The 26,526-nt window shown below is 44.5% G+C and overlaps 1 protein-coding gene across 1 annotated transcript; it reads left to right on the plus strand.

Annotated features, from left to right (window-relative positions):
• Window positions 1-6,477: 6,477 nt before the first annotated feature.
• On the plus strand, window positions 6,478-19,619 carry LOC123164007 (kanadaptin). Its single transcript, XM_044581419.1, has 12 exons — window positions 6,478-7,129; window positions 7,652-7,737; window positions 8,938-9,017; window positions 9,595-9,650; window positions 10,222-10,270; window positions 10,877-11,026; window positions 11,235-11,330; window positions 16,259-16,372; window positions 16,465-16,595; window positions 17,162-17,397; window positions 18,212-18,985; window positions 19,070-19,619. The coding sequence occupies exons 1-12, from the start codon at window positions 6,636-6,638 to the stop codon at window positions 19,117-19,119; spliced, it is 2,316 nt and encodes a 771-aa protein (XP_044437354.1). The 5' UTR covers window positions 6,478-6,635; the 3' UTR covers window positions 19,120-19,619.
• Window positions 19,620-26,526: the final 6,907 nt, after the last annotated feature.

Consider the following 26,526-nt stretch of genomic DNA (forward strand, 5'->3'; position numbering starts at 1 on the left):
GGAAGATTCCCGTGCCCCACATGCAAGGGAGCTCTTGAGTTTTGTTGGCTTCAGGCCGGTCGCAAGTTTTCTTGCTTCGACATGCATAGACAGTTCCTGGATCCTCGCCATAAGTTCAGGAAAGACAAGAAGAACTTCATCAGAGGTAGAGTTGTCAAAAACTCTGCACCATCTGCGTTGACAGGCCAACAGACCCTGGATCAGTTAAATGCTCTCGAGCCAGATCCAGAGCGTCCAGGGTACTTCAAGGGGTATAATTTTAAGCACACCTGGACTCACAAGACATGCTTATGGGATCTGCCTTACTTCAAAGACCTCCTTTGCCCACACAACATCGACGTGATGCACACTGAGAATCGCCGAGGCACTTTTTGGTACATTGTTCAGCATAGATGGGAAGTCAAAGGATAATACTAAGGCTAGAGTTGATCTGGAGGCGCTATGTGATAGGCTGTTACAAAACATGAAAGAACCGAAAGGAAAGCAGAACTGGACGAAGCCAAAGGCATGGTTCAATCTTGGAAGGCCAGCTATGAGGGAAATTATCTTGTGGGTGAAAATGCAGTTGATGTTCCCCGATGGATATGCAGCGAATCTAAAGAGGGGAGCGAGTCTTGATAAATTGAAGATATTTGGTCTCAAGAGTCATGGTTGGCACATATGGATTGAGCGGGTAATGCCAGTGATGTTGCGTGGCTTCATCCCTGAGGATGAATGGCCAATACTGGCAGAACTCAGCTATTTCTTCCGTGTTCTTTGTGCGAAAGAACTATCGCCTGGCGTGCTAGAAGAAATGGAAGAGTTGGCGTCGGAGTTGATCTGCAAGTTAGAGAAGATCTTTCCACAGGGCTTCTTTAATCCAATGTAGCATTTGATTTTGCATCTCCCGACCGAGGCAAGATTGGGGGGGCCCATGCAAAATCGTTGGTGCTACCCAACTGAGAGGATGCAGAAGACGCTTCGACAAAAATGTAAAAATGAACGTAGAATTAAAGCATCGATGGCTGAGGCATTCATCACTAAGGAGGCGGCAAACTTCGTGACAGCACACTACGAAGCCAAAAATCGTCATTTGCATAATCCGAAGCCTCGGTACAATGCCGACGAACCTCAAAAGGGTGGATCCAACCTCAGCCTATTGAAAGGGAATCTCGCACCAGCCAGTGGTTCGAAACCAGTATCTTTGGATAACGAAGAATGGCAGACCATTACGTTGTATATCTTCAACAACCTGACAGAAGTGCGGCCGTACATCGAGTAAGTTCTCGGTACATTGTTTCGCAACTTCTATTTCCTTTGAACTGCTCTTATTCCTGGATATTTCATATAGTCGATACGTCACCATATTCTCGTATGGAGCGGTAATCCAAAAGGATTCCGTCGAAGAGTATGAGCTTCTCGCAAAGCAAGGAGGCGGCTATCCCGGTTTCATCTCTTGGTTCAAACAAACGGTAATTTCTATTAGACCATTTCATTACATTCGCTAATTTCTGCCTAATGCAACAATCCTTTCGTATTAAACTTGTAGGCTAATTCAGAGTCTATGGACGCCGAATTAAGACAAGTCGCTAATGGTTTTGACTATAAGCTCCGTTCATTTGACAAATACGACATCAACAGGTATCGCTTTCGTACCTATGGCAAAGACCTATCTATGGCTGACCGAAAGTCTACAAATTGTTGTGTATCTGCTATCGGCGAAGGAGGTACCGAGTATTATGGGAGAGTTGAAGCAATTTATGAACTTATATTCTATGGTGACAACCCACCGAATGTCGTACTCTTGAAATGTTATTGGTTTCAGCCGAAGGAGACTAGAAGGACTCATGAACATATAGGGCTAGTTGAAATCAAACAAAGCACCCATTTAGATGTTCCTGATGTCTATATTACGGCTCAACAGGCGACCCAAGTATTCTATCTACCGTGGGCCTACCAAACTAATCCAAATCTGAAAGGTTGGGATGTCGTTTATGAAGTGCCGCCACGTGCTAGACTATCTCCCCCAAAGGAAGAGGATTATGAACCTCACATTAACCCAGACACATATGAAGGAGAATTCTTCCAAGAGACACGTCTTTCCAAAAAGCGTTTCAAGAACCGCTATACTTCACCCCAAAACATTAAAGTAGACAGCGACAATGAATCCGACATCAACCCAGAGGAGGAACAACAAGAACCGGAACAAGAAGAGGTTACTGCTGTGGATGACCTGTCAATGCTTGACCGATTACGTCAAGGTGGCCTTCCACATGTTGATGCCACTGAACCCTATGAGCCCGTCATTGATTATAGTGATGATGATGATTATGCATTTATTGATGATAGTGATCGAGATTATTAGTAGTGTCAGGTATATAATTTTTTTATGTTGTACTTGATGATGATACACTTAAGTGATATACATATTATTATTCATGTCGGTATTTTTTTATGTTGTACTAATTTCGTTTACTCTTTGTCATGGCAGGTGTTGAAAGATGGTGGGCGCTGGTCGGGAGCGCTCCGAGGCCCCTCCATGATCATGGTAAGTTTCTCTAGTGTTTTGCTTAACAAATGCATAAAGACCTAGACTTAGCCTTATTTCCTCCAATATGCTTACCACAATGACCTAGAGTTAGCTTCCTTTCCTCCAAAATGACTTAATAAGCTTACTGACCTCCAAAACCATCCATTTTACCTAAGTTAGCTCTAAAACGATCTATACTTAGCTTTGTTTCCTCCAAAATGACCTAAGTTAGCTCTAATATGCTTAGTTAACTAGGTTTGCTCAATAATGACATGTACTTAGCTTACTTATGTCAAAAATGGCATAATTAGCTTAGTTAGCTCATAAACAATCCATTTTACCTAAGTTAGCTCTAAAATGACCCATTTTACCTTAGTTAGCTCATAAATGATCCATTTTACCCAAGTTAGCTCTAAAATGACCCATTTTACCTAGACTAGCTCCAAAATGATCCATTTTACCTATGTTAGCTCTAAAATGACCCATTTTACCTAGGTTAGCTCCAAAATGACCCATCTTACCTAGGTTAGCTCCAAAATGATGCATTTTACCCAAGTTAGCTCTTAAACGATCCATTTCACCTAGGTTAGCTCACAAACGATCAATTTCACCTAAATTAGCTCATAAATGTCATATATTCTTCTTCTTCTTCATTTTCTGCTTCTTCTTCTTCTTATTCTTCTTCTTCTTCTAATCTTCTTCTTCTAACTTTCTTATTTCCCATTTTGCAGAATTCATTCGCTTCACGGAAGCTTGCATAGATGGAGTGCTTGTTTGGATGAACTATGTTTCTTTTGTATCGATGAACTATGCATGTATGGTAGGATGACACTATTGCAATATGTATGATTGGATGCATGTATGTGGAACTTGCTATGTATGGTTGATGGAACTATGCATGTATGATGAAATTATATATGTTGGATATCTCATATGTTTGCTGTGAACTTGCCATGTGAAAAATATATATGTATCATCTATTTGCTGTGAAAATGGTTGGTATAAGAAAAAACAGAAAAAAAGAGGCAATGCAGGCTCTTTGTCGTCTGCCACCGACGGCAACAGGTTCTTTGCCGTCCGCGGCGGACGGCAAAGAAGCCACGTGGCAACCACCTGTGCTTCCTGGCAGCTGACCCATTTGGTCAGTTTGCCTACAGTGGCAGACGGCAAAGGCTTGATGCTCTTTGCCGTCAGCCACGGACGGCAAAGACTGTCGTTAGCCACCTAATGGACTAACAGCGAATTTATTGCCGTCGGCTTTCTTTGCCGTCCGCCGCTGATGGCAAAGGCCCCTTTGCCGTCCGCTTCAAAAAGCAGACGGCAAAGAAGCTCTTTGCCGATGCCTACTTTGCCGGAGCCTTTTGCCGTCCGCCATCCTTGCCTTTGCCGTCTGCCATGGCAGACGGCAAATGTTCCTATGACTATGAGATTATGCAACTCCCGAATACCGGAGGAACACTTTGTGTGCTATCAAACGTCACAACGTAACTGGGTGATTATAAAGATGCTCTACAGGTGTCTCCGATGGTGTTTGTTGAGTTGGCATAGATCGAGATTAGGATTTGTCACTCCGATTGTCGGAGAGGTATCTCTAGGCCCTCTCGGTAATGCACATCACTATAAGCCTTGGAAGCATTGTGATAATGAGTTAGTTGCGGGATGATGCATTACCGAACGAGTAAAGAGACTTGCCGGTAACGAGATTGAACTAGGTATGAGGATACCGACGATCGAATCTCGGGCAAGTAACATACCGATGCAAAGGGAACAACGTATGTTGTTATGCGGTTTGACCGATAAATATCTTTGTAGAATATGTAGGAACCAATATGAGCATCCAGGTTCCGCTATTGGTTATTGACTGGAGATGAGTCTCGGTCATGTCTACATAGTTCTCGAACCCGTAGGGTCCACACGCTTAACGTTCTATGACGATTTGTATTATGAGTTATGTGATTTGATGACCGAAGTTTGTTCGGAGTCCCGGATGAGATCGGGGACATGACGAGGAGTCTCGAAATGGTCGAGACATAAAGATCGATATATTGAAAGGCTATATTCGGACATCGGAAAGGTTCCAAGTGATTCGGGTATTTTTCGGAGTACCGGAGAGTTATGGGAATTCGTATTGGGCCTTAATGGGCCATACGGGAAAGGAGAGAAAGGCCTCAAGGGTGGCCGCGCCCCTTCCCGATGGACTGGTCCGAATTGGACTAGGGAAAGGGGGCGCCCCCTTCCTTCTGCTTCTCCCTTCCCTTTTTCCTATTCCATGTGGGAGGTGGAATCCTACTAGGACTAGGGAGTCCTAGTAGGACTCCACACTTTGGGCGCGCCCTATGAGGGCCGGCCTCCTCCTCCCTCCATCCTTTATATACGTGGCCAGGGGGCACCCCATAGACACACAAGTTGATCCTTGATCTCTTAGCCGTGTGCGGTGCCCCCCTCCACCATAATCCACCTCGGTCATATCATTGCAGTGCTTGGGCGAAGCCCTACACCGATAGCTTCATCATCACCGTCATCACGCCGTCGTGCTGACGAAGCTCTTCCTCAACACTCTGCTGGATCGTGAGTTCGTGGGACGTCACCGAGCCGAACGTGTGCAGATCGCGGAGGTGCTGTACTTTCGGTGCTAGGATCGGCCGATCGTGAAGACGTACGACTACATCAACCGCGTTGTCATAACGCTTCCGCTTACGGTCTACGAGGGTACGTAGACAACACTCTCCCCTCGTTATTCATCACCATGATCTTGCGAGTGCGTAGGAATTTTTTTGAAATTACTATGTTCCCCAACAGTTTAGTTGAGTCATATTCATGATGTGTAACTTTTAGTGTATATGAGAATTAAATACTAGTATCAACACCTTTATTTGCTAGATAGACAGGAAATATATTCGTTGGAATTGTCCTTCAAGGACTCGCTTGAATTCATGTACTATATAGTATATTGCGCCGATGGCGTTTCGCAACTTAGGAAGGGCCTAGAAGACCCAGAGTTATATTGGATAAACATGCAACATTATACGAATGTACCCAATAGAAAAGTACTCTCAGTTCAGACACTTTGCGAACTAGATCCCAGAAGACCAAACTAAAAAGCAATTGAGTCCTTGTCGCACAGCTTGAGCCTTGACCGGATCCCACCACCACGAGAGGATGAGATCACTTGGACGGCTCACCATCAGCGAGACACTTAAAACAGTAGGTTGAAGCACCAACATAGCCGCCTCCCTTTTGGCTTAATGACTTGGTAGAAAGAAAGGAGCCGACATTGATTGCTAGAGCTTCGGATGGACGCCCTTCGACTAGGAGATGCAGCCACACGTCGTTGAGGACTACAAAGAGTCCGGATCTGCGCTGTAGCTTCCTCATAGGTGCTACTGATATTGAGCTCCAAAGACGAACATGGATGGTACATCGGCGGCTTGATCCCCTCCCTCCCACTTCTTTTCGTCCACCACGACGGCAGCTCAGAGGGAAGCAAAGAATAATAAGACCGAGCTCCATATCCGAGGATCCTACGAGCTTATTTAGAGGGTGATGAAGAAGGCATCTCCCCACCACATTTGGCTCCCACCGAAGGAGCACCGTGGCTGGGAGGAGCATCACAGTGGATATCCACCCGCGACTCGCCTTCGTCAACCTCCAACACTCCATTGGCACAGTGCCAGGCGCCGTGACGGCAAGTCTAGGCATCCGCCTCCTATAAGCACCACTACGACAATCTATGGAGGGATCACTCTCCCCTTCCTCTCCGACGACATAAGAGCCGTGCACAATTCGCCAGCTGAAGGAAGAGGAAAGGAGGAGACGGAAAGGGAGGGGGAGAATAAGCAGTGGGCCGATGGTGTAGGGATGTTTCAAACTGGTCACATGTAACTCTGGCACTAGCTAATCCTGGACGCCGAACGGAAAACGAACGGCCAAGATTGCGCTTGGCTGAGAGCTCCACCTTTGCAGCACATCTCTCTCGCCAACGGCGAGGATTGCTGCCCCCCTTCTTCCCCGTCCGTTTGCCCGGATCACCGACCCAGCTCCGCTCCGCTGTTCATCCCCACCTCCTCCTCGCCGTCGTCCCCTTCCCCTCCTTTCGTCTCCACTTCTCACGCTCCCGCACACGGCCATGAACCCTACTATGCCTCCGCCCCCGCCCCGAAACCCTAACCCCTCCGCCTCCTCCATGCCGCCTCCGCCGCCCCCCAAACCCTCGCCACCTGCCCCGTCGGCGCAGCCGGAGGCGGAGGCCGCGCCGAGGCCTGACGCCTCGATGGCCGAGGTGGACGGGAGTGCTAAACCGAGCCCCTCCTCCTCTATGCCGCCTCCACCGCCACCAAGACCCTCGCCGCAGCCGGAGGCGGAGGCATCGCCTCCTCCTCCATCGTCGGAGTCTGAATTGTCGGCCGACGGGAGCGCTAACCCCAGCCCTAGCGACTCGTCGGCGGGGGAGGAAAGGAACCCCGGCGGCGACACCGAGATGGCCGAGGAGGCGCCGCCAGAGCAGCGGCAGCAGCCGCGGCCGCGCGCACCATATGCCATCCCCGACTGGAGCGCCGCCCCGGAACACCCCTTCTTCCTCGAGGTGCTCAAGGAAGGCCGCATCTTCGAAAATCTTGATGTGTGAGTTGCTGTCTCTGCACCAGCATTCGTGCCTTTCTCGTCTTGCTGTGGGGCTGCTTACTCTGATTCCTCTGGGGTTTCTAGCTCATGTACGATAGGAGTGGAGAAGGGCAATGCGTGGTTCCTAGTGCAAACGGTTGATAGTGACTTATTTTTATTTCTAGAATCACTCATGGTTTGTAGTTGCGTGAAATGAGTACTTGCATAGCTACATATTCCATGTTTCAATCCAATGCATTGTGTTATATGTGGATTTTGAGACCTTCACATTCAAAGTTCATGACGTTGTCTGCTACTCCCTCCGTTTCTAAATATAAGCCCTTTTAGGGATTTCAATATAGACTACATACAGATGTATCTAGACGTATTTTAGAGTGTAGATTCATTCATTTTGCTCTGTATGTAGTCAGTATTAGAATCTCTAAAATTTCTTACATTTAGAAAAGGAGGGAGTACATAATTAGCTGGACTACTTAATTTCCTAGATATGGTTGGTGAAGTGACTGGCATTACATATCGCAGGTCCAAGAAAGGAGCTTACATGTTCGGCCGAATTGATCTATGCGATTTCATGCTGGAGCATCCCACCATTTCCCGTTTTCATGCAGGTATATTCATTTTCGGCATGCTCTTGTCAAGTATTTTTTGAAACGGATGCTCTTGTCAACTATGCCACAGAGAGAACATTAGAACCAAAATTCAAACTCCAGCTAGCTATTTAATCTAGTTACTAAGTGCAGAGTTAGTTTTTAGTAGACCTTTTCAGTTCGAAACGGAAGCAATTACTAATACTTCTCACATCAAGGAAGGTCGTCTGTAAACGGCCACCCCATCTCAGTCAGCTTCATTACATTAACTAGATGTCAGGATGCTTGCAGTTTTCAAACAGAAGTTGGAATTTTGTTTGAAGCAATATACTTAGTCACCTTTTTACTGATTCATCGGATAGTTGGCTGGAAACTGGTTGCTGATATTCTGAACATTTGGGATGTCAGTGAACATATGGGGGATGATATGGTGCTAAGATTTTCATGAACATATGGGGGATGATATGGTGCTAAGATTTTCATGAACATATGGGGGGATGATATTCAGGGAACCGTGAAACTTTGCTGTAAATAATCCTTTTCTTCAGAGGGTAGTATTTGACTTAGAAAAACTGTTTATTAATTAGTAAAGTTATATGGATAACCTGCTGGTGAAATAGGGTTGAATCAAGACATTGACCATCACCGAAATTGAAGGAATTCTTCCACTAATTTGTCTTAAGGACTTCTATGTGTAGTGCATTGTCCATGTTGTTTTGGCAGAGGTCACAAAGTATATGCACATGGTTAACTGTATTGAAGTTCTGCAGTTGTTTTTTCTTGCATAAGTATGCCGTGTACTATATGTATCATTACATAAAGTGTTCTCTTATGAGTAATTGTTCACTTTGTTTTATCATCTTTCATTATATTTTTAATAATCTCTGAGTGCAAGTTTTGTGGAGTGGTAAAGCTGCTGCCTTGTGACCATGAGGTCACGGGTTCAAGTCCTGGAACAGCCTTACAGAAATGTAGGGAAAGGCTGCGTACTATAGACCCAAAGTGGTCGGACCCTTCCCCGGACCCTGCGCAAGCGGGAGCTACATGCACCGGCTGCCCTCTGAGTGCAAGTTTTGTGGACATGTGATAATTATTTATTGTTCATGAACCAGAGATGGTAATTATAGGATCCAAGCATTCAGCACTACATAATAATGATATATAATATTTTCTTGGTAAGTCTTATGCGTCACACTTATGACTTCTTTTGTGTTATTTTAGTTCTGCAGTTTAGAAATGATGGGCAGGTTTTCCTTTACGATCTTGGAAGCACACATGGTTCTTCCATCAACAAAACTCAGGCATAGTCTCTTTCCTTTTGTCTTACTTCAGAGCAGAACTGAATATTTCCAATTCATCCAGGACTTGTAATATGTTTGTTTGAAAATGTTGATACCATGCAACTATGTGTCCTCTTCTCATGTATGCACCTTATTGTTCATTGTTTCTCGAACACACGTTTTTGTGTTAAGGAGAAGAGCGTCAATATGACGCAGAATGCATCATTGTTCATACTATTTTGTTTTAAAAAGCACTGCAATGTGCTGATGGCATTCTTATTCTGTTGTAATTGTGTACATCCATCTACCTTTGGCTTGCTGAGTCACACTATAAACTGGGGAAAAGATATCTGCCATTTTCTGATATTAGAAATAACAAAAGAGTTGCTTGTGTATCCATTGTTCTTTTCATGCTTAATACACTGCTGCCTTTCTGAGCTAATTTGCTTTTGGGCTATTCCTATAACATCCTTTCCCCCCACAAAAGGAACCTTGTATTAGCTTGCCAATGTTGCTGTGCTTATTGGTTCACAATAGCATAACTACCGTTCTGATGAAGGCAAGAATATTGTTCTGATGTCATATATTTAATTAACAGGTCAAGAAGAAGATGTACACACCGATTCATGTTGGAGATGTAATTCGATTTGGGCAGTAAGTTTTTCAGCCAGACAATGTTGTGCATCATTTCTAGCAGATATTGCAACAAATTGCTTTCTGGTGCTCAATTATTTGCAAATTGTGTTCTTCCATCTGACAGAATTTTTAGCTTTCTAGCCTTAAATCTGTTCATTTCATAACCTGCTTATTATGGACTAGCCTTTTCCTTTATAAATTAATAATGATGTTTGGGATTGGCAACCGTTGTGAAACAGTAACATTGGCAAACTGTTGTAAAACAGTGGCAATGAGTTCATGGCTTCAAAAGAAAGCTTAACTTTTATTTTTTCATAGTAAATCATATGGTTACTTATAATTGACTTAATTAACTACATCTGATGGAAAGTTGAATGAAAAGATGTCGAGCCTCATGCATATTCTAAAAACTGATCTAGTAGGAATATTACTGCATTGTTGTTAGTTTAACAAATGCCCTGAAACTGAAAACGAAATATCAAACAAGCAATTGAAGAAATGAATAAAATGGCACTACTGTTGTATTCATTTGCGCTCTTGTCACCCAGTAAATTTGGACTGAATTTTTCTCATTCTTTCTATTTACCAGATCATCACGTTTGTACATTTTTCAAGGACCGTCTGAGCTGATGCCTCCAGTAAGATTCTGAAACTCCTTCAGTTGGCTCATCTGCCACTATGCCATATTTGATTTCTGAAGTATTTGCTAGCTTGCTGCTGCATTCACATCTTATTCAAAGTTATAGTGATGATGCAACATACAGTTTATTGTTCCCAACTAGCAAAGTGCCTGTGCGTTAGAATCGATTCAAAATAGACTAATACATGTTCACAAACTTGAAAAAAAAATCACCCTGTTTTTGGTATAGATCACTAAAAATATGTTGGGTTTCACCCAATTTTATGCCTCTTATCTCTAGCCTACCCCGACTTGCTTGGGACAAACCGACTGGGGAGAGACTAAGGAGTTTTCTGCAAATGTGGAGCAGAGTGGCGGGGTCTTTGACTCTTCTCACAAAAATACTACAGCCTACTTCACATCTGTTAGATGCAGATCAAATGGTCAGAAATGATGGATGGCAGACACACACCATCATCACCAACTGGGTCTTTTCTAGGAGTAGAGATTTGTGCTTTTGTTGAAATGGAAAACACAAATGGGATATACATCATTGAACAGAGTCAACCTCCCCATATTCAGAGTTGTGTGAGTCTTGTATTTACTTGTTTGTCTTATGTAACAGGAAAAAGATATGCAGAAACTCCGTGATGCTAAGATTCGGCAAAACATGCTTGATCGTGAAGCTTCCCTTTTACGAGCGAAAACTCAAGCAGCTTTAGCAGATGGGATCTCATGGGGTATGTCTGAGGATGCACCTGAAGAAGACGGGGAGGTTAGTTTTTTGTTTTTACAAGCATTTGGTTGTGAATATTGAGAATCTTACATTAGTTATCAATCGTATGGAGCCTTTCCATTTTTTTGGTGAGAAACCAACTGTTCCCAAGTTTCAGTTGCATAATTATATATGTTTAGAGAGTTTTCTTTTTTAATTGGTTATGATGGCCCTTGTTTTTTTTACTGAACATGTTTTCATATCTTAGGATGAGGCAGATGAGATCACGTGGCAAACCTACAGAGGTCAGCTTACGGACAGACAGGAAAAGACACGCAGCAAATTAATAAAGCGAATGGAAAAGGTAAGCTTTTTTTTACTGAAGAAACGACTACGACATTATCATACTCAGCATTGCATTTTCTATGTGCACCTACAGTATGGAAACATCGAGTGTGGTTGCATTTGAAAAATCACCATTACTTATAGTGATTTGTATGCAGCTATGTCTGGTTCAAATATTACATAATTGCTGTTTGCAGTGCCTTGCCCATCCAATTGTAATTTTGCTGATTTGTGATAATGGCATAATTTTAGGTTTATAATTCTTTTGCATTATAGTTGTAGCCGGTAGTTCTGGTATTGATTTCCATTCATGGGGCATTTGGAGCAGCTGTTTATTTTTGAACTGCACAGTATCATTTCCTCAGTAAAACGGTGCTTACATTCTGCATTGCTAGCTCATCAGGGGAGATGTTATTTTATCCTTTGAGTGACCTACTTACCTGTAACCTGATGCTTTGGTCTGGGTCGGTGGGTTGCAGTACATAGTGTGCCAGAAAGAAGGAAATATATAGTTAAGTATACACTGCAAAAATTCCCAGGGGAGATCTTTTTATGCTTGAGTCAATTTATGGCAAATGCTAAAGAATGTAAATTCCGTGTAACGAAATGGGATGGGTTTGCCTTCTTTTCCAGCAATGGTGATGGCATAGTCGCTGCCATAGGAATTCACCCACCTGGTGTGTTTCCAAGTTTCAGTAGTTCATCAAGGAGTGGTGGACTAGCATGTTGGGCGCGCATATTGCAAATCGTATTATCGTAGTGCCATGTGATCCCTCACTATGCTTGTTTCTTGGACCATTTGGAATGAGAGAAACACATGGGTTTTCCGACACAAGTCCGCTCCTGCAACCGTCCTTTTGGAGGTCATAAAGGATGAGGCAAAGCTTTGGCGCTCGCGGGCGCTAAGCGTCTTAGGCAAATCTTACCAGGAGAGTAATAACCGTTGTAATTGTTTAGTCTTCTGTGCAATAAAACTCTTTAAACTCCTTAATGGATGAGGCAGAGCTTATGCCTCCGTCTTGAAAAGAAGTTTCAGTAGTTCTTCAGCTTGCAAGTGGGACTGACCGTGGGCTGCCGCAAAAAACCCGCTTGATCCCTGTTATGTGGGCTGCTGCAGTAACCCGCCTATCAGCGGCAGCGAGTATGCAGTGGTCACAAACCCGCATCATCCCACTTCCTCTGTTAGGGGCATCGTCCGCCCCCGGCACTTAATGTCCGGGGACTCAGTCTGCGCTGCCATGGTCATGGAGAGGATGGCGTTGCCGCCGACCACGCGGGATCATAAGAGGCATGCTGGTGTTGGACGGCCTACTCCTACTTGCAGCCTGAGGTAGGGTAGTGGCCAATGACATCACCGATCTTGGGTGAGGCTGTGGCAATCGTGGTCTGTGAATTAGATTCTAGAATGTGGAGGTTGTATGATGGCAAGGTGTTTGGCCTCTAGCGGTGACGAAGGGAAGAACTTTACTGGTGGGGAGAAAGGGTGACCTGGAACGTCGAGGTGCTGTGGGCAGTGTGTGGCGGAATATCTAGCGGATCGCGCAGATGTAAGTGGTGATGCTGTTGAATGCAGATGGGAGAGGGAGCAGCGGTTTGTATGTGGGAATGGATGAGACTGCGGTGGTGCTGCATGAGTATGGTGGCTTGTCTATTTTAACTCCCTTCAGGCCATGCCAGTCTTTATCCGCTGCATCATTTAATCCAGCAGATTGAAGCTATCTGTCGGATCAACAGGGAAACATATACTGTTTTGTAGTCCTGTCCCCAATTTTTAGGCTGGCGTCATGGACCGGCTGTGTCAGTATTGTCCGCGGTATCATTTGATCCGGCAGATTGAAGCTATCTGTTGGATCTACGGGGTAGTCATATCCCCAGTTTTTAGGCTAGGGTCATTGAACTGAAACTCTTTGGGTTGCTTTTGCCTTTTCAAATCATCATTTTGAAGAAGATTACGTTAGTATGACTAAATGGTGCACCGTGTTCCAGATGTATGTCTTTCTGGGTCTCTGTGAGCACATGTCATAGTAGCCTCAACATACAATCTTGTTTAGTTTGTAATCGTTAAATCTTCATTGAAAATTTCTGTATCAAGAATTATAAATGGGCCTGGGTAGAATCACACATTCACATTTCAAACACAGAGTTCTCCAGGGGCTTGAGCCTGCAAGTGTGAGTTCTTGTAGAATCCCTCTTCCTGAGCTACCAAGTTCCTTGCATTGGTTCTATGTTCTGGGTGCACAGCTATGTCCTTTTGAGTAGTACTCCCTCCGTTCCGAAATGTAGGTCGCTGGAGGATTCGTTCCGACCAGGTGAAAACGGTGGAATTTACATGGCTGCCCCTAGTATGAATCGGTATCCCCATCGTCTTCTTCCTCCATCCGAGGATTTGAAATTCTCCGCAAGGCCATCGTTCGCCCGCCCGCCCCTGCTTCTCCACGCGCCCAGGTCCCAGGCGCTCCCAGGCCCAGGTCCCCTACTTCTCCTCAGCGCTCCCAGGCCCAGGTCCTCGTCTCCAGCAGCAGCGATCCAGGGGCGCCAAGGAGGGTCCTCGTCTCCCAGAAGGAGCACGCAGCAGCAGCGGTCCCAGGTCCCAGATCCAGATCCAGCAGCAGCGATCCCAGGTCCTCAGGGCCTTCTCCTGATCCTTCTTCTTCTCCTGGGCGCGCTCCTTCTCCTGCAACAGCAGCAACAACAGAGATTAGAGTCATACTGATCAGGAGCAGCAACAACAGCTGCTGGGTTCTTCTGCAGGTTGAGTGTGGCAGCAGCAGCAGCAGTAGTTTAACAACAGCAGCAGCAGCAGTTTCAGAGCAGCAGCAGCAGCAATAGTTTGACAACAGCAGCAGCAGCAGTTTCAGAGCAGCAGCAGCTTTTCATTTACTGAATTGTTTTATTTGACAGAAAAGGTTTAATGAAAAAAACTTTCATTTACTGAATTGAAAAGGTTTAATTAACAGAAAACATTTAATTGACTGAGAAGAGAAGAGAAGAAGGTTGCTTGTACTCCTACACTAGTCCTACACTAAAACTGGCAGAGAAGAGAGTAGAAGAGGAGTAGAAGAGCAAGCAGAGAAGAGAAGAGAAGAGAAAGGGAAGACAGAAGAAAGAGAAGACAAGAGAAAGAGAAGAGAGAGGAGAGCAACTAAACTACTCCTGCAAGAGGGCAAGAAGAGAGACAATTGTTGGAGTGACAATTAAGGACAAGATAAACAACACTTAATTGTGTGTGATAGACCACACACAGTGAGTACTGAGTACTACTGCAAGAGGGCAGTACTGGAGGGCAAAAGATAGAGAGAAGAGAGAAGAAAGAGAAGAGAAGAGAAAGAGAAGAAGAGAGCAAGAAGAGAGAAGAAGAGAGCAAGAAGAGAGAAGAAGAGAGAAAGAAGAGAGCAAGAAGAGAGAAGAAGAGAGAAAGAAGAGAGCAAGAAGAGAGAAGAGGGCACTCCAATAATACTGCTACACTTGCAATCCTAATCCTCACTAGTGCAATCTGGAGAAGAAAGGAGAGGAGTAAGAAAACAAGAGTAGGAGAGAACACAAGCAAGAGTTCTACACTAAACTACTGCAACTGAACTACTGCAAGCAACTAAGCAAGCACTACTGGAACTAAAGCAGATATTTTAGAGATACTTTACGATAACATGTTTTTTACAGAACTAAAATCGCAGATGCAAGCAAAACTATAGCAAAAAACTGAGACATGTTTTTCTCTGTATTTTTCAGAAACAAAGTGTTTTGCTTGTCCTGCTCCTGCATATCACCAATCAACTTGTTTACTCCTGCAGATCACCAAGCATTAATTAAAATTTTATTTAAAGGAGTAATTTTAATTAACTGAAAAGTTTCATTTGGTTTTAATTAAAGGAAAGTTTCCATTTAGTTTTAGTTAAACAAAAGGTTTCATTTACTCTTATCTGAAAGGAGTATTTAGTTAAAGGTTTCATTTACTGACAAGAACAGCAAGTAAATGATTGAACAAGTTTCAGTTAATTTACTTGGAGTAGTAAAAACTTAGTGTCTAGAGCAAAGCATTTGCACCATTTGCAACAAGTTTAACAGTACATAAATGAAGAAAAGGGAATAAATCCATGAGCAAGATGGTTAACATGAACAGTTAACTGAAACTAGCAGTACATAAGCAAGATGTTTACCAAGTGATTGTACAGCAAGACTGCAGCCAGTACTACAGCAACGTAAGAAGAGAAGATTCAAATCCATGATGGCGCCCATGATCTTCCCCTCCCTCCCGTTCTCCATTTTCACTGTTGGTATCCAACCAACCAAGCAAAAGAGACAACTGTTTCAGATCAAACAAATCGACCGGCAGGAAGAAAGACTACCAGGAGTACTTACCGTGGGAGGAAGCAGCTACTCCGCGACGACGACGACGTGGCGTGGCGGGGCAGGGCACCGTGAGGACGACGACGTCGCTCCAGATCCGCCGCTCCGCAGCTCCGGCGCCGCTCCAGATCCGCCGCTCGGGCGCCGCTCCCCATCCATGCCTCCGTCGCCCAGATCCAGCGCTAGCACATCCACATCCATGCCTCCGTGGAGTAGAAGCTCGTCGCCGGCGCAAAAGATTTCAATTTTTACCTCTGGAGTGTGAGTGGAGGCAGGGTGGTGGAGAAGTGACGGTGGAAGAGGGAGAGGCCGGTGAGCTATGGGGAGACGGGGAGGCCGGCGAGCTACGGGGAGAGGGGAAGGCCGGCTAGTGCGGCTGGGCGAGTGGGAGTGAGTGAGCGCGGGCAGTGTGGCTGGGCGGGGCGGGGGGCAAAATTGGAAAGTGCCGATATTTCGTTACTAGACGAAAGTTGAACTAAAAAAACCCCCAACGACCTACATTTCGGAACAGAGGGAGTATTATGATTGGACCTCTGAATTTTGGTTCTTAAGAAAAATCTGCTCTATGTTCTCTGATATGATTTGCATCTCTGCTTGTCTCAGGTTGCCAACATGAAGAAAGAGATCGATGCAATACGAGTTAAGGACATTTCTCAAGGTGGGTTAACCCAAGGTCAGCAAACACAGATTGCACGAAATGAGCAAAGGATATCTCAGGTTAGTGCATAACAGGTTTTACTTACATTTCTAAATATGCCATCACGGTTTCATTTCTTATTAGAAGATCAATACCAATCCTTTTTTTCCAGATCATGGAGGAGCTAGAAAATCTAGAAGAAACATTAAATGACAGTATACAAGAAAGTCTTGGTGCACGTGCTGGAAAACCAAAACGTGGTAGCCATAAAGCAAGTCTCGAGGAAGAAGATGACGTTATTAGGTTTGCACTTCTGATAGATTTGAATTATGACAGCCACATTCGTATTGTGTATCATATCTTAACCTATACTCTAGTTAAGAACAGAGGATGATATTAGAGATAGCTAAATAATCTTTTCTCCCTAGTCTGTTTCTCCAACTGACACAAGTGCATGTAAAATTGAAAATTTAATCTAGAAGACTAAGCCCATTTGAAATTTATGGACTTTTAGGGAATGATTGGCACCAGTGCACCACTGCACTAGGACATATGTAATTGGAAATTTGTACCATGCTGCCACTTCTGCTTACCTTGAAAAGTCACAATGTGCATGTGAGTTTCTCCATGGAGCGTATATAATTCACTTTCTCGTTGATTCCGTACAACATTTTGTCAAATAGTCTGATAGAAAAATTCAAAGCTTCTTGTGTTTGACTGGTCAAAAAGTATAGACTACTTCAGTTTCTACTAGTGGCCATCTGCAAGTACATGCCTATTACCTTATATTATTCCTTACTGTGGCTGGAATTATAGCTTTGCATTTTTGTTCTCATGTGCTGATTCACTGATTTTGATTTTTTTTCTAGTGACGACGATGAATTTTTTGACCGGACAAAGAAGAAATCATCTAATCCTCAATCTAGTGGGCAACAATCAGTTGAGACCGCTGACAGTCTTCTTGATAAAAAGGATTTCATCAACAATGATATTGAAGGTAAAAAGAAGTTGCTTGAAGAAGAGAAGATTAAGCTGGCTCAGAGAGATAATGCAGATCTTGGGGATGACCTTGATGCTTACATGAGTGGATTGTCATCTCAATTAGGTATGATAGTGCACTCTGAACCATGTAGTTTACACCGATGAATCTTAGACTATTCTAGGATTTCCTTTTCAAGTCCGAGGTCTGAATGGTACCACTAATGACCATGACTTTTGCCCTGTCACATATTTTCCGTAGAACCAGAAAAATATTGCATAACGGTTTTATATGTCAGCCATAGTAATTGCCTGATGGTTGTTATCAGTGCATGTGGGAGTTTGCTGAAAATCAAGGAAAAGTAAGTGAGCTACATGTATTGTGTACTAGCTAAAATGCTGGTTTGAGTGTTTTAGTGGCCTGACCTCTGCTTGAAACTTGACAAGTTGACTTGCTAACTATGACAGCGATGCCCTCAGTTACTTCAAAATATCAATAAGTGAAATGACTCATTTATTTCAAAGAGTTGTTAAGGGATCTCGTTAAGACTTGGAAACAAAGTATTTCGGAGTATATTTGCATTTTCTCGGTTAGCAACAACTGAAATTATCTGTATCAGCTTTAAGATCATTTTAGAGTTCAGATTAATAGAGTGGAGATGTTAACTCAGACTGGAATAAAAATTAATTGAGTTGTATCAGTGTCTAAATTTTTTCTGCAACTTTGATTCCTGTGATTTGGTCCAAAACATGATTCCGTGAGAGTATCCAGCAAAGCTTATAGCCTGTTTTTCTGTCTGTTTCGAGTATCAGGCTTATCCTTTGTAGATGGATGTACGGAGCCTGAAATTATGTATTCATACACACCTATTGCCTGCTTTTCTGTCTGTTTTGAGTATTTCACTGTCTTTGTTTTCTAATTGATTTGAACTGCTTGACAGTACACGATAATATTGCCAAAATTCAAAAGGAGCTTTCTGATCTTCAAGCTGAGCTGGACAAAGTAGTTTACCTACTGAAGGTGGCTGATCCTATGGGAGAAGCAGCTCGCAAGAGGGATTTAAAGCCAAGAGAAGCAAAGCCTCAAGCATCTAATGATAATCCTAGACCAGAATCCAAAAAACAGGACAAAATTGCCCAAGACAAAACCTCAACAGAGGAGAACTTGAAGGATTCTTGTTCTACCAAAACAGAAGTGGATAAACCTGCCGAGGTAGAAACAGATGTCCCCCAAAACCAAGAAAATGCCAGCAAACCTGCATTCTCCATACCAAAACCTCAGTGGCTTGGCGACAAGAGAATCATAGAACCTGAAGAAAATTGTATAAAAGAAGGAAACACGAATGCTGAGGAGCCTGATGATTTTGTGGACTACAAAGACCGGAAAACTATTCTTTCTAATTCAGCCAATGAAAAGGATATTGAAGGGGCCGCTCCTGGGCTTATCATACGGAAGAGAAAGTCTGCTGATCAGTCAGCTGGCGTTGAAGCAGAATCGTCTTCGGTTGAATCCGAAGCATCAGCAGCTGATGCTGTGGCCCTTCTGCTGAAGCACACACGTGGTTTACAACCTGCAGAAGACATTGAGAACGAGAATGAACCACAGGCTAGCAAGAGAAAAGGGAAAAAGTCGAAACAAAAACGTGTACTGGGTCCTGCAAGACCAGATTTTCTTGAAGCTGGTCCAGATCATGAAACATGGGTGCCACCTCAAGGTCAGAATAATTTATCAGTAAAGCATACAATCACCAAATGTGTAAATTTATCCCTTGACAATACTATTGTTTGATCATCTGTAGGTCAAACTGGTGATGGGCGCACTTCATTGAACGATCGTTTGGGTTATTGATGTTTTCTCATCCTAGACTTCACCTGTTGCATAACGAAGAGAAGCGCAATAGTGATCACCTGTGCTACTGTAATTGGATTGTGAAAACGTGTTCAGAATTGTCAGATGGTATCAAGCCTCTTGGGTAGGTGCTTGCGGTATACTGGGACGACACTGGAGTAGAGGCTGACTGACATATATTATCAAATTGTGGTTACTGGTCAGAGCATCAAAGGCACATAGACGACAATCATTTTGTTGAGTTTCCAGGACTTTTGTTTGTCGTCACTAGGATTGTAGAAGAGAATGTATATCACCCTGTCAAGGTTTCAGAAATGGATGTATATCATCAGGTCTCACTATGAGGGTGTTGTAAGGTTTTGGTGCTTTTCTGGCAGCAGCCTTTGTTTTGAAGTGTGGATTAATCTCCGAACTTCATTACTTCCTCGGTTAAAAATATCACGTGCTCAAAGACATTTTGGTTGAGCTTTTAAACATTTACCAAATTCAAATTTTATTCCTGTCCGTGCGTGCAAAAGTTTTCAGTAAACCCCACATGATTGTTCGGGAAAGATGATCAGATAAAACTAGATGGTGTAAAGCTAAGAACAACGAATATCAAGCATCGACATGCAATTTTTTGGACATGTTCAGTAAAAATGGCAGCCCACTTCAACTTAACAGAAATTCTTGGTCCATTTACATCGCTTTATTGATTATTTCCAGCCAAGTGACAACATGTGATGGTACATCACTTTATCGATTCTTTCAAGCCAAATGTCACAACATGTGGCGATATGTTTTAGGTCATCCCCTTTTTTCCACAACTTTCGGCATGACAGATTAACAACAGATGTAGGCTCGGGGTGTCAGGAGGGGCTGCCTCAAACGGTATCAGAGTCTCTTCATCAGGAGGCGGGGTCTTCATGGAGAGAGGGCGTGGTCTTATGCAAAAAGTTGAAAAAGGTGCATAGAAATAGAGATGTATGGCATGCATGCATGTCCAACTATTTTTTCTCTTTTGGATGACGAGCCCCACCAGTGGCAGCCTGTGTTGGAGGAAAAAACTGCATGTAGCTGTCCGAAGCTATCAACAAGGCAATGTCACCATAATTCATGCCCTTAGTTTTGCTTCCTTTCCTGACGCCTCCTAGTCCTAGTTCTGTCAGTGTGTGCTACCAAAAGGTAGATGGTGACCATTCAGTTTCACTACCACAAGCGATCAAAAGGAGCGTTCCTTTTTATCTAATAAAGATGACTGGAGGTGGAATTTTGGAATGGTTTGTGCACAAGTGCCATGGTAACACGGGACTACTGGGCGTATGTATCTTCCCACCTTCCCTTCTCATGTAAAATTGGCACCTTTGCAATCCTGAAGCGCTTCTCAGCTTCCTGCTTCCCTTAAATGATAGAACGCGCAACATTGTGAGCACCGTTGTGAAGTTTGGCTGTCGTCAGCCAAATGGCCCGCAATGCATTAATTTGTGATATGCATTTATGCTTCACTACCATTTTGACCAACTCTATATCATGAAATTTTGCTGCATCTAATTGTTGGTAAAGTTTCTTTACCTACTGTTCGATGACGTTTTTTTTTATCTCATACATTTTATTTGTAGTTACATCCTATTTTTTCCTAAACGTATTGAATATGAAAGGTCTTAGATAGTTTAATTACATCACCCACCAGGGGAAATGGCCAAAAGGACAATTAATCTCCCAGTTTAAGTAGTGGCTGAAGTGTTTTGCGCCCACTGTTGCCCGGGTGGCCGCCTCTTTCTTTATGTTTGCAAGGATGATTGATGAAATTGTCGATGTCCGAGAGACCCCCAGCACATTCCAAATTTCCCAAAAGACAAGCATGGTGATGAGAACACGGGACGACCATCGTGGCACAACTATCCACGAGCCAAGAAACCTATGCTCCCCAACATCACTTGAAATAATGCCGACTAGAATAATTCAACTTCATCGCATCCTAACATATGAAAAAAAAATCCTGTCTAATCCCAGGATGTCAACAACTACACAATATCCACTCTTTCTTGAGCGCTTCAGCGAACGAAACCTAGAGATACTGGTGTGGCAGGATTTAAAGATGCACTGATAATCATGGTGAGCCTGGTTTTGGGTGCAAGTAGTTTGCAACATTATTTTCTGATGCCTCAGAGTCCCATGCTCTCATACTGGTCCTTGCTTTCTACTAGAATTGTTTGCATCACCGATGACACTTTGTATTGGGATAGTTGCATACACACACAAAGATGTGTGTGTGTGTGCGCGCGCGCGTTTGTTCTGGACTCACTCTTAAATAGAAGTATTGCAAAAAATAAATAAATTAACTTTCACTTGATTCGGTATAAATAAAGATTTGCTATTGTGGAGTAGACACGAGTCTTATTGTGCTAGGCAATGAATAAGTTTGCCAATAATTATTGAATAGTTTGCCTTGGTTCCACTTCAAAAAGAAAAAGGAGCTGGTTTGCTGATATATAGTTACTCAATAGTTGGTCTTTCTTCCCCTTCGAAAAGAAAAACTAGTTGGGGCTCAACTAATTGTCGGAAACCTATTCCATTTGATGGCATTTCACTGTTCCCATTATCCTCCAGTCTTACTCCACCTCTCTAGCTTGCAATTTGCACTTTCAACTAATATACAAAGTAAATGATAGTGTGTTAGAAATTCGTGTACTCATATATCTTTACACCGTCTCTTTAATGTGTATTTGGTTTCTTTGAAACGATAGCTCATTGCAGCACTACTCGATATCTTTTATTCTCTTTCTTATAAAGTTGGATTTAATGATGATTTTACCCCTCTTTCTCATCCTAGACTTCACCAATTGCATCACAAAGAGAAACACAGTACTGAACTAGCGATCATCGGCAGCCTTGAGATGCCCTGACAAATGTGTACCTTCGCTTTTTTCCCCTCCCTCCCGCTCGCCCCCGCCAACTCCTTCGCCAGGCCGCGCCCTCTGGCGGCGGCGAGGCCTCCTCGTTCCCCTCCCAGCGGCCTTGGCGCGGGCCGACACGGCTGGATCGGGGTGCCTCACTTTCCCAGGGCGAGGTGGCGCTGCGGCGCGGCGACGTGGTGATGGCGCTGCGCGTGGCGGCACTACAAAAAAAAGACACATCCGTGACATTTTGGGCCGAACGGTTTTTTTCTGTCATACTTATGACACTTCTATGACAATAATTGTGACAAAACACGGTATCATCATAGATGTGGTGGGGTCCTACTTCTATGACAAAAAATCATGACAGAAAATGGGCTTTTCGTCCTGGGCGGGCCGGAGACGCAGCTGCATGACATTCTTTGGGCCGTCCATGACGGAAAAAACTGTGGTAGAAGCGAGGGCGAGGAAAATATCGGGGTGTTCCCGGTTACGGTGGGTGGTCGGGGCCGAGCGATGCACGTTTCTCTCGTACACGCACGCGCGTGGGTGTGAGGCGTTGGGCTCTAACTGAACCCGAGCGAGACGTTGGGCTCTAACTGAACCCGAGCGATTGCACTGTAGGCTACACCTTACTGAACCCGAGCGATCGATCGATGGCTGTTAGCTGAACCCGATCGAGCGATTCCTTCGCTACTGCTGCTAACTGAAGCCGATCGATGCTGTCTCTGGATGAACAGTGAGCGTTGCTGGGGGGTTTGGATGAACAGTTCCCGGTGGGGGTGGATGAACAGGACCCCGTGGCGTTGCCTCTGGATGAACAGTGAGCGTTGCTGGGGGGTTTGGATGAACAGTTCCCGGTGGGGGTGGATGAACAGGACCCCGATCATTCGAGCCGGTTGGGGCTGGATGAACAGGACCCCGTGGAGGGCAGGATGAACAGGACCACCCCGTGGAGGGCAGGATGAACAGTAGACGGTGAAGGGCTGGATGAACAGTAGCCCGTGGAGGGGTGGTTGAACAGGAGCCCGTGGAGAGGGCTGGTTGAACAGTAGCCGGTGGAGTAGCGCGCGGTGGAGGCTGGATGAACAGGAGCCCGTGGATGAACAGTCGCAGGTGGAGGCTGGAGGAGGTCGACGGTGGAAGAACAGTAGCCCATGGAGGCTGAAGGGGGTCGACGGTGGAGATGAACAGTATCCCGTGGAGTCCCGTTTTGCGGTACGCCACACCCCTCCCGATGAATAGGACCCCCATTTCGACCGTAGCGCTCCAACACAAGTCCGTTTCCTCCATTTTGCGGTACGCCACACCCCTCCCGATCAACAGGACCACCGTTTCGACCGTAGGAGGTCCGTTTCCTCCGTTTTGCGGTACGCCAGACCCCTCCCGATGAACAGGATCCCGTTTCGAACGTGGCCGGTCGAACACAAGGCCGTTTCCTCCGTTCTGCGGTACGCCAGGCCTCGTTTCCATCGGCTGTTCCGTCCAAGCCCTCCCGATGAACACGACGACGCATTTCATTCCGACCCAGCCGGTTGGCTCCCCATGAACATGACGACGACGCTGTTTCTCCGTTCCGACCCAGCCATGTACACGAGCCCTGGCCGTACGTATGCGCAAGTAGGCGTTCGAGACCCTGCCCGTATGTACGTACGTGGCCGTATTTTTTTTCTTGCACCCTGGCCGCTGTACGTACGTGTACATGCTACGTGCGCGCCTCTACTATGACACGTGCGCGCCTCTACATCGACCAGTATGTACGTACACGTTCGCGACCAGAATGACAACGCTACGTACGCTTCGACCAGGTGGGTCCCGACTGTCAGGCACTTCCTTGCCTGCGAAGATGTAGCTGGTGGGTCCCAGCAGTCAGGGGGGCGAATCGTTTTTTTGCCCGGACGCACTTCCTTGCGTGCGAAGATATAGCTGGTGGGTCCCAGCAGTTAGGGGAAAATGTTTTTTTCGCGAAATACGGTGGCCCGTCTGGTGGGTCCCCGCTGTCAGGTGGAGGAATAATTATTTTGCGCGTAATAAGGAGGCACTTCCTTGCTGCGGCCGTGGACCCAGCTGTCGGCCTGTCCACGTACAGTCCATGTCCGATGGAAGCCGTTCCTTGACCACGTTGACCACGCCGCGCCGAGAGCACTGATACGTCTCCAACGTATCTATAATTTTTGATTGCTCCATGCTATATTATCTTCTGTTTTGGACATTATTGGGCTTTATTATACACTTTTATATTATTTTCGAGACTAACCTATTAACCGGAGGCCCAACCCAGAATTGATGTTTTTTTGCCTATTTCAGAGTTTCGCAGAAAAAGAATATCAAACGGAGTCCAAATGGACTGAAACCTTCGGGAACGTGATTTTCGGAACGAACGTGATCCAGAGGACTTGGACCTTACGTCAAGAAAGATACCAGGAAGCCACGAGGTAGGGGGGCGCGCCTACCCCCTGGGCGCGCCCTCCACCCTCGTGGGCCCCATGTTGCTCCACCGACATACTCCTTCCTCCTATATATACCTACGTACCCCCAAACGATCAGATACGGAGCCAAAAACCTAATTCCACCGCCGCAACCTTCTGTACCCGTGAGATCCCATCTTGGGGCCTGTTCTGGAGCTCCGCCAGAGGGGCATCGATCATGGAGGGCTTCTACATCAACACCATAGCCTCTCCGATGAAGTGTGAGTAGTTTACCTCAGACCTTCGGGACCATAGTTATTAGCTAGATGGCTTCTTCTCTCTTTTTGGATCTCAATACAATGTTCTCCCCCTCTCTTGTGGAGATCTATCCGATGTAATCTTCTTTTGCGGTGTGTTTGTTGAGACCGATGAATTGTGGGTTTATGATCAAGTTTATCTATGAACAATATTTGAATCTTCTGAATTCTTTGATGTATGATTGGTTATCTTTGCAAGTCTCTTCGAATTATCAGTTTGGTTTGGCCTACTAGATTGATCTTTCTTGCAATGGGAGAAGTGCTTAGCTTTGGGTTCAATCTTGCGGTGTCCTTTCCTAATGACAGTAGGGGCAGCAAGGCACGTATAGTATTGTTGCCATCGAGGATGACAAGATGGGGTTTATATCATATTGCATGAGTTTATCCCTCTACATCATGTCATCTTGCTTAAGGCGTTACTCTGTTCTTATGAACTTAATACTCTAGATGCATGCTGGATAGCGGTCGATGTGTGGAGTAATAGTAGTAGATGCAGGCAGGAGTCGGTCTACTTGTCTCGGACGTGATGCCTATATACATGATCATACCTAGATATTCTCATAACTATGCTCAATTCTGTCAATTGCTCAACAGTAATTTGTTCACCCACCGTAAAATACTTATGCTCTTGAGAGAAGCCACTAGTGAAACTTATGGCCCCCGGGTCTATTTTCCATCATATTAATCTTCCAACACTTAGCTATCTCCGTTGCCTTTTATTTTGCTTTTATTTTATTTTGCATCTTTATCATAAAAATACCAAAAATATTATCCTATCATATCTATCAGATCTCACTCTCGTAAGTGACCGTGTAGGGATTGACAACCCCTTATCGCGTTGGTTGCGAGGATTTATTTGTTTGTGTAGGTGCGAGGGACTCGCGCGTAGCCTCCTACTGGATTGATACCTTGGTTCTCAAAAACTGAGGGAAATACTTACGCTACTTTGCTGCATCACCCTTTCCTCTTCAAGGGAAAACCAACACAGTGCTCAAGAGGTAGCAAGAAGGATTTCTGGCGCCGTTGCCGGGGAGGTCTACGCAAAAGTCAACATACCAAGTACCCATCACAAACCCTTATCTCCCGCATTACATTATTTGCCATTTGCCTCTCGTTTTCCTCTCCCCGACTTCACCCTTGCCGTTTTATTCGCCCTCTTTTTTCCGTTCACCTCTTTTTCGCTTGCTTCTTGTTTGCTCGTGTGTTGGATTGCTTGCTTGTCACGATGGCTCAAGATAATACCAAATTATGTGACTTTACCAATACCAACAATAATGATTTCCTTAGCACTCCGATTGCTCCTCTTACCGATACTGAATCTTGTGAAATCAATGCTGCCTTGTTGAATCTTGTTATGAAAGATCAATTCGCCGGCCTTCCTAGTGAAGATGCCGCTACTCATCTAAATAGCTTCGTTGATTTGTGTGATATGCAAAAGAAGAAAGATGTTGACAATGATATTGTTAAATTGAAGCTATTTCCTTTTTCGCTTAGAGATCGTGCTAAAGCTTGGTTTTCGTCTTTGCCTAAAAATAGTATTGATTCTTGGAACAAGTGCAAGGATGCTTTTATCTCTAAGTATTTTCCTCCCGCTAAGATTATCTCTCTTAGAAACGATATTATGAATTTTAAGCAACTTGATCATGAACATGTTGCACAAGCTTGGGAGAGGATGAAATTAATGATACGTAATTGCCCCACTCATGGTTTGAATTTGTGGATGATTATACAAAATTTTATGCCGGATTGAATTTTGCTTCTAGAAATCTTTTAGATTCGGCCGCGGGAGGCACTTTTATGGAAATC

This window comes from Triticum aestivum, chromosome 7D (genome assembly GCF_018294505.1).
Source record: "Triticum aestivum cultivar Chinese Spring chromosome 7D, IWGSC CS RefSeq v2.1, whole genome shotgun sequence".
NCBI classification, from domain to species: Eukaryota; Viridiplantae; Streptophyta; class Magnoliopsida; order Poales; family Poaceae; genus Triticum; species Triticum aestivum.

What these genes read in the sequence shown, in the direction of transcription:
- LOC123164007 (XM_044581419.1), top strand. Translation starts at nt 6,636, where the DNA reads ATGAACCCTACTATGCCTCCGCCCCCGCCCCGAAACCCTAACCCCTCC. An exon ending in CATTTCCCGTTTTCATGCAG is followed by an intron (nt 7,738 to 8,937) that starts GTATATTCATTT and finishes GTGTTATTTTAG; the next exon opens with TTCTGCAGTTTAGAAATGAT. An exon ending in GATGTAATTCGATTTGGGCA is followed by an intron (nt 9,651 to 10,221) that starts GTAAGTTTTTCA and finishes TCTATTTACCAG; the next exon opens with ATCATCACGTTTGTACATTT.